The 9,098-nt window shown below is 27.3% G+C and overlaps 1 protein-coding gene across 1 annotated transcript; it reads right to left on the bottom strand.

Annotated features, from left to right (window-relative positions):
• Nucleotides 1–8,640, bottom strand: LOC131599524 (transcription factor bHLH35-like). The gene is made up of 5 exons (XM_058871846.1): nucleotides 8,376–8,640; nucleotides 8,121–8,274; nucleotides 7,786–8,019; nucleotides 5,044–5,214; nucleotides 1–473 (listed from the first exon to the last, which is right to left on the bottom strand). The coding sequence occupies exons 1-5, from the start codon at nucleotides 8,447–8,449 to the stop codon at nucleotides 384–386; spliced, it is 723 nt and encodes a 240-aa protein (XP_058727829.1). The 5' UTR covers nucleotides 8,450–8,640; the 3' UTR covers nucleotides 1–383.
• Between the last annotated feature and the right edge of the window lie 458 nt (nucleotides 8,641–9,098).

Genomic DNA, 9,098 nt, shown 5'->3' with positions numbered 1-9,098 from the left:
CAATTAAAGATACTAGTGCAGGAGTTTACATTTCATAAAAGAAAATGGCATTTACATGTCATGTAGTATTTGAGCTCACACTTTTCATGATGTCACACATGATGTAGCTCATGTAGTATTTGAGCTCACACTTTTCATGATGTCACACATGATGTAGCTAGGCACATGTACGTGGATGCAACAGAAACTACATCCGCATCGATGTAGATCCAAGGTGATTTGACATAATCCTTTATTGTATTATCAAGCATATGTAAGGACACAAATGGATGAAAATGGAGGTAAAATTAAGTAGGTAGGGAAAGAAATTAAATAACACAATGATTAAGAACTCTAATTAAAACTTGAAAGGCAAGGCTACTCAACCCTATATATGCACTTCATTAGATACTCATGGGACTTAGAGGATCATTGCGAGCTGCAATAGCTGTTTGGATCTTCATCTGCAATAGATCTTTGTCTTCTTCATTTGCCTGAGAAAGGAAAAAAAAAAAAAGTAACAGAAGATGAACATGTTAGTAATATATAATAGGTACCTCTTTTTTTTTTTTTTGCTCAAAAACTTTTTGTATATAGAAACACAAAATGAACATGTCTTTTACATTTGATTGGGTAGTTTACCAATAAATAAATATTGGAAATTATCGAGTGAAAATATTTAATATATATAATAATAAAGGTTAGGTTTTTAGAAAGAAAGTGGGATAATTTTATTTAGAAAATGGACATTTTCAAAGAAAAGATATGGGTTAGTGGCTAAATAATGAGTTATATGAGAAGTTATATATATTCTTAATTATCAAGTGATCTTTATGGGATTAGCAGAAGAGTATTTATTAAATATATGGGGTGATATTAATTTTAAGGATAGAAGTTACTTCAATAATTTAAGAGTTTTTACTTATAAGATATAAGTTCTGCATAACAAATATAACTTATGTGTGCATGTGTAATTTAATGGTGAAATGTTTGAGTCTGGGAGTGTGCTTCTCTCAAGGTCTCAGGTTTAAAACCTGCTAGATTCAAATTGTTTATTAAAGAAAAATAAATGTAACTTTTTTTATACTCCAGTCGAATAAAAATCGTTAATTTATCATGTCATTCAACTCATTTTAATAATTTGTCCAGATACATATTGTTTACTAGATATTATTATAAAACTAGCATCTTTATCATCTCTTATTTTAAAAGAAAAGGTAAGAAAATAGTTAATTATCCATATTTTTTTCTAATTATCAATTTTCCTATTTTGTGAAAACATATATATATATATATATATATATATATATATATATATATATATATTAGAAATTAAAATAAATTAAATAAAATAGTATCCAATTATTACACACACATCATAAAAAATAATTAATTAAATTTAAAAAATAAATTAGATAAAATAAAATGCCTAAATACATATTCAGTTTTGATTACTAAATTATTACCTAAATAGTTGTAAAAAAAATTCATTGGTACTATTTTTTTATAAAATTTTAATTTAAAAAATGACATAAAATAGTAATTTAATTGAAGAAAAATAAGTATTTTGTTAACTTTTAATATTTTTATTTTTATTTACAACTAACCTATTTTATTAAATTGTGAGTGAGATAGATCCATTGATATTTTTAGTTGAATTAAATAAATGTTTTTTTCAATAAATAATGGTATATTAATCACAAGAAGGTTACACGATCGAACCACTTACCTCTTTATATAAGATAAAGGAAAAATGTTCTAATAATGAAAATCAATAATAACCACTTCCAAGAAACGAGAACTCTCACACTATAACAATCATCAAAGTTAAGGAGGTTACATTTGAATAAAATAGCATTTCTTGACAACCAAAGGTTCCACACTATCACTAACCAAATGACTTAATCGCTCTTCTAAAGCCTTAATTTTCTCAAAATATTCTCCAAAATAAATGTGAATTGTTTGTATATGGTTCAACCCTTGAAAATGGTATTTCTTTGCATTTTTTCATGTTATACTAATGTAAAATAGTTTTTGATAATTTAAAAAATATATTTTATTTTATTTAAAAAATCGATAATGATTAAAAATTAAAGAAAGACAAAAATATAATGTACTCTATAGAGAATAAGCCTATAATTATGGGTCATTATATAAAATAATCCTTTCAGTTAGAGTTACACACAAGCTAAATGACAACTAGTACTAAAAACATTGATATTAAATGGTGCATGATTTTTGTGTGGGGTGAGAAAGATTAGGTTTGTTGGAAGGTTCTTACTTTGCAAATAATGCAAAAATTGTTGTTATCAATAATAATTGCATAAAAAGATATTACACTATTTGAAAGAGAACAAAGAATGAGAAATACGGTCAAAGTCACGCCGAAATAAAACTAGACAAAAGTGAGAAACACGTTTTCAACTTTTGCTCTTTTTCTTTGTCCCCACTCATGTAACTCACTAACCCTTATGTGACCCTATGTTACAATGACGTATATAGAAATTCAGATTTAAATTTGAGATTACAAAAATTATCGTATAGAAAATAATAATAACTAAGTGTGTATAATAATACTTAAGAATATTGGTTCATTATATATGTGATAAAAATTAATGTTTTTATTGTGATTTCAATTATTTATTCAAGAAATCTCCACTTTGTAAGAGTGGTCTATTGGTTTCTAAGCTTGTAAACCCCTCATTCTAGCTGTAGTATTTTATTGTCTTTTTTATAATTTTTTATTATCTTAACGTTGAATAAATTGATTGACTAGAGAATGGTCGATATTTATATATAACTGGTTCATTTCAGAAAAAATCCATTTCTCCAGTTTATAATAGGTGTCCTCTTTGCAATTTTCACGATTCTTAAGATAATAACTAATTATGTTGATTTTAATGATAAAATGAATATTATTTATTAAAATAACCTTATTAATAATAAATAGTGGAGTAGATACATAATTAAAATATAATAAATAAGGGCAAGTTAATGGAAATAAATAATGAATATCATATTGGTATTTAAATGACAAATAATTTGAGACAAATAATTTGAGACAAATAAAAATTGAAGAGATAACACTTATTGTGAGATGGAAGGAGTATGTTTTTAAAATAATTTATATTTTACAAATCAGATATTCATTATACAAAATTATAGAAATTAATCTTTTAAAATAGAAAGAATAAGAATAGACAAACAAAAAATTTTCAGAAAATATAACACTGGTGCATTTTTAAAATAATTTATATTGATTTGGTATTAATTCAAACAATGTTTTTTTAGGCCGCTTCTAGTGTACATTCTTGTAAGATAGAAGAAAGCAACTTTTATTTTTTTTTGTATCTCGATTGGATTCCATCCGAGGAAGGAAGAAACTTGGAGACCGCTTTTGCAAAAGATGAAAAATCGATTGAAGGGGTGGAAAAATCGTTTTCTTAACTTGGGAGGAAGAATTACTCTATTGAAGTCTATTTTAAGCTCCTTAACTAATTTCACTATGTCTTTCAACAAAATGCTGGTGAATGTGGCGAATGAGTTTACGAGGCTTCAAAGTAATATTTTTTTTTTGGAGAAATGGAGGAGAAGAGGAGGATTCGTTGGGTAAGTTGGAATGATGTTAACTTACCTTTTGAGAGGAGGGGGTAGGAGTTAAAAATATTTCGGATTTGAATTTAGCTCTTCTAAATAAATGAAGGTGAAATTTTTTTCAAAGCCAAGATTCCCTTTGGTACAATATCTTAAAGTCTCGCTACGGAGATTTATCTATCCAAGTTTTGGAAGGAGGAGTTGCCAACAAAGATGTCATGTTGTGTTCTTCTTGGTGGAGGAACATTTTGAAGATAGGGAATATTCCTAATAATGACCATATTGTTTCTTCTTGTATGTTTTCTATTCATGATGATTTCAATGCCTCTTTTTGAAAAGCTAAGTGGTTAGATGATAACATTTTAAGGGAAGAGTATCCGAAAATATTTTTGGCTTCGAGGTTGAAGGGGGTTTCGGTGGCGAGCATGGGAGGTTGGGTTGATGGAGAGTGGAGATGGGGAGGTTTAGGTATATTCGAGTTGTTGATGGCTAATTCGGACTTTTTGGCCGAATTAGGCGTTTTTTACGGGAGACATTGGAGGCTTTTGGGGGATTGGAGGAAGGTAAATATTTGGTGGGCTTTTAACCGGGAGGAAGGCTTTTCGGTAGCTTCTTGTTATACGTTTTATGCTAGTTCTCGAATTCCCTTTGGTCCTTCTTGTATATGTGATGAGGCAAAGGGTTAGTTTCGAAATCAGAGGTGTCGTTCAAGATAAAGACTTTTGGTTGGAGACTTCTTGCTAATAGGCTTCCAACTAAAGATCTGTTGGTGTATAGAGGTATTTCCATTCCTTTAGATAGTTTAAACTGCTCTTTTTGTGATATAGGTTTGGAAAACCGAGAGCGCTTCTTTTTTTTTAATAAGCAATAGATTATAAGAACTCGCACTAGGGGTGCAACCCTTACAACACGAACAATCTACAGAGCGTTAAAACAATCCAGAGGTAATTTATAATTGTTTTGTGATTAAGAAAATATGGAAGGAGATAACTTTATGGGTAGGAAAATTAGGGGTAGAGGTAGAAGAGTGTTTGTTGAGTTTTATGGATTAGCAGTCGTTTTGTAAAGCTCAAAAGGTGAAAGTGAGCAAATTAGAAGTTTTTTGGGTTCCTAATACTTGGGCAATTTGGTTGTTAAGGAATTGGGTATGCTTCGGAATGAGGATTGAAATATTGATAATTTGATGTGAAATATTAAAACTTTAGTGTAAAGGTGGTCTTTTTGTGGAGATATTACTCAATCTAATTATTCTTTTTACGAATTTAGCAAGGAACCATTGCTATATCTGTCGTAAGTATAAAATAGATATAATGCATATTGAGTAAAATAGAGATAATTCATATTGAGTAAAGAAGAGGGATATAAAATAGAAATAATGCATGTTGAGTAAAGAAGAGGGATAATAATAGTATGTTATCTCAAAAACAAAAAGAAAGTGAAATAAGAGAAAAGAAGAGAAAGTAACCTAACCTGGATTAAGACTGTCTTCATAAGTTTGCCAGAAGAACAAGTGATGTTGGCAGTGATAATTTTGAGGTTCAAAGATTCGAACACTTCATATAATTGAACCATAGTGTCTGTCCTTTGGGTACATGTCAAGCTCACTAGTATTGTATTTTCTTCCATGTATTTAACCCTAAGCTGCACTCCACCATATAATTAAAAATCTTCATTAATATTTCTTTACAAGGCCAAAGATAATCTTTATAAATAATAATAATCATAGCTCACGTCTATTTTTTTTAGCATCAATAATTCAAGAGAGAAGTTATGTGCTTTGAAATTTCTCTCTTCTTTAATATATGTTTATTGTTTGTTTGGGGTTTATAGCAGGAAAAACTGAAAATGACTTTAATTTGGTATTTTGGAGTTTGTGGTACGAGCCTTCAAGTCGATGTAATACTAGTACATGTTAGCTTCTTCACACAATAAAACTAGAACATGTCAACAATATTAATATAAAAATGTTATCTTAAAATTTAGTGTATTTTTTTAAATATTTAAAAATCTCATGGTTTTGCAGTAGTTTGAATATTTAAAAATCTGTTTGGTAAGTACGTTAAATTATTTATTCATAAATTATAATTTATAAATTTATGGATGGGTGACTTAACTCGACTGATATCAACTCAATTGGTATATGATAATTGAATTAAACAAATATAAATTTTTTATCTATTCGATTCTTTATGTATTAATGTATATAAGTTATAATATTTATGAATCAATAAATTAAAAAAAATTATAAATTTATTTTAAATCAAAATTATTTAGAGTGAAGATCCATTTTGTCCCTCACAAACATTAGACAAATTAAATTAGTCCCTCACAAAAAAAAAAAAAGACCCAACTTAATCTATTACAAAATATAACCGAATCATATTAGTCATTCTCATAATATTTATGAATTAATAATATCAAAAAAGTCAAAATTGTTTTGTCTTTACTACTATGTCAATGTACATTCATGAAAAGTAATTCTCATGATTTCTACTAATATTAACAAATTCTGTACATAAATTTTTATTTATGAGGTCTCAAATTCAAGTCCCTTCAGATTAAATGATATTCATTTTACAACTAGACAAATCAATTTCTATTGTAAATAAAGTGACTATCATTTACAACTAAAAAATTCAATTTCTATTGTTAGTAAAGTGATTATCATTTAAAACTAGACAAATCAATTTTTACGGTTAGTAAAGTAACTATCAATAACAACTAGACAAATCAATTACTTTTGTTAGTAAAGTGACTATAATTTACAAATAGACAAATTAAATTCTATTGTATTAAATTGATAGTTATTATTAAATTGACAGTTATTTAATCTGAAGGGACTTAGGTTCGAGACCCCATTGATACAAATTTTGTATTTTTTGTTTTAAATATAGAATTATTTAACATTACTAGAAATCATGGAAATTACTTATCATAAATGTAAATTGGTCTAGTGGTAACGACGTAAGATGTGGTTTAAAGGTCTGAGTTAAACGTTTTATAAGAAATAATTTTAACTTTTTTATATTATTAATTCATAATTGTTTAAAAATGAAATTAAAAATAAAAATCAATTTAATATTTAAAAAATGAAAAATAAATAAAATCCAACGTGACAGTGCAGTCACGATTTAATATGGTCCGATTAAATTTTGTAAGGGATTAAATCGAGTTCATTTTATTGTGAAGGACTAATTTAAATTGTGTAATTTTTGTCGGTGGCCAGAATGAGTCTTCCCTCAATTATTAATGACTATCATTTTATTTGAATTTAAGATTTAATTTTACTAGTTTATAGTATATTTGGTAAGTTACTTTAAGTATCTTATACTTCAAAATAACATTTTAAAAAAAAGTGTGCGTGTGTGGTCTAGCGGTGAATTGCTTGAGTCTTGAGAGTGTGCTCCTCTCAAGGTCTCAGGTTTGAAACCCATATATATATATATATATATATATATATATATATATATATATATATATATATATATATATATATATATATATATATATATATATATATATATATATATATATATATATATAAATTTAAGAGATCAAATTCTTTATTTAAAAAGAGAGATAGATCTTATCATTAAAATTATATTCTATACAATTTGTATTTTTTAAAATTAATTTAAATTGTAAAAGAGTTTTTAGATAATAAATATTATGTTTTATTAAATTAAATATTAATAATTTATATTTATGTAAAACAAACGTGTTAATTATATTGATATTTAATTTAGAATTTATTGGTGAGCGATTTGATTTGGTTTGAGTTTATTCTTAGAAGTGCATGTTGAACATTCAACCTAAACTATTGATTGAATTAAATATTAGTTATGATTAAATTTGATCCAATTCAATCACAAAACCCTAACATTCGCAAAAACCCCCTATTTTTTATCAATACAAAGAGTTGTTGTTAGATGCTGATTAAAATCAATAATTTCTATTTGTTTTGTTTAATTAACAAATATTAATTAAATTACCTCACTCATTTATTCTTTAATTATTAATTAAAAAAATTATCTTTTAAATATATATAATAATTAATATATTTAATCTGCATAGTAACTAAATAAATTAATTATTTAATATATCTAAAAGTTGGAAATTTTCTTATAATTAAGATATTTTCATTTTTAAAATAATATTAGATGTAGTAGACCGTGAGAGATTGTGATAGAGAATGTAGGGCAAGTAGTTAACCTCAAGGATTTCTATTGGAGAGTTTGTTGAATTGACAGAATCATAGAATTGATCTGTTCTCTTCTTCTTGGACCTTAGCAACACAGGAAGCTCCTGATCTAAATCATAACTTGGATTAATATTATTTGGCATCCCAGATTCAAGTTCCATTATCTCAGCTTCAAGAATCTTTTCTTGTTCATGCAAGTGCTGTATGTACTCAATTGCATCCTTAATTATTGAAGCCTTATCCATCTAGAAGAAGAAGAAAATTGTCACCGGTCATCATTATTAAAGAAAAATATCTGAGATCGAATTATAATTATGGACCACCAAAATGAATTAATAATGTTTACCTTGCTAATATTAGGGACCACTGCTCTAAGTTCCAAGAGTTTTTTATTGAGTTTATTTCTTCTATTCCTTTCAGAAACAATGTTCTTAGATGAAGCTGCACCATCAGGAGAGCTTGAGTCATAGTATCCTGAAAGTGCCTCATCCAATCCCCAGCTGCCACCATGCACATCTCAATTATCAATACTCTAATTAATTTAATTTCACTAATTGAAGCTCTACGTAATTGAATCTAGAAAATGAAATGATATTGTTACCTATCAATCTCTTGGTTTTGGACAAACATGTTGTTCTCCAAGAAACGTTTGTACTCTTGATCAATATTCTCCATGCTTGTTAAAGTTGAAATTGAATTGAAGACCGACACTAAGGAAAAGAGAATAGGATGCTTTTTTGATTGAAAGAAATTTAAGGTGATTGTGTCTTTTGATTTGCCTAATTTGTGTATATATAGGTCTCGTGGAATTTAGTCACGTGTTGTGTTAACAGTTTGGATGTATAGCTTCTGTTGTACCAGCTCCATCGATCTCATATAAATGTACAACTTAAATACAACCATACGAATGTGATATTTAATTGGAAAAATGAGTGTGAAGTAGTAGGGGTGCAACCATACGAATTTGATTTTGACGTTTGTTATTTCCTAGAAAGATCCCAACCGTTCAATTGAATAGGTGGTCAATGACACCGCGTCTTGTGATATCATGTGAACTAATTTATTGGAACTTTGTGATATTCTAATTTCATGAGTTTTTTTTTTTATTAGGCAATGGTATAAGAAATTGTACTAGGGGTGCAATCTTTACCACCAAAAATTTTAAATAGAGTTGAAACAATTTAAAGGTAGCTTATATCAATCATAAAAAATAAACCTAAAGTTGAAATCACTATTACACAACCATCTTCAAGAGTATAACATAATATTTGATAAGACCACTTCAAAGCTAAAAGGAGCATTATCAAAAATAATGGCATTTCTC

This window comes from Vicia villosa, linkage group LG4 (assembly GCF_029867415.1).
Source record: "Vicia villosa cultivar HV-30 ecotype Madison, WI linkage group LG4, Vvil1.0, whole genome shotgun sequence".
In the NCBI taxonomy this organism is placed as follows: domain Eukaryota; kingdom Viridiplantae; phylum Streptophyta; class Magnoliopsida; order Fabales; family Fabaceae; genus Vicia; species Vicia villosa.
This window is presented reverse-complemented; position numbering and strand designations above follow the sequence as displayed.

Excerpts from the sequence above, each read along its gene's own strand:
- LOC131599524 (XM_058871846.1), bottom strand. The coding sequence starts at position 8,449 with ATGGAGAATATTGATCAAGAGTACAAACGTTTCTTGGAGAACAACATG. Across the intron at positions 8,275-8,375 it reads CAAAACCAAGAGATTGATAG|CTGGGGATTGGATGAGGCAC; the intron begins GTAACAATATCA and ends GCATGGTGGCAG. Across the intron at positions 5,215-7,785 it reads CTCCAATAGAAATCCTTGAG|CTTAGGGTTAAATACATGGA; the intron begins GTTAACTACTTG and ends GGTGGAGTGCAG.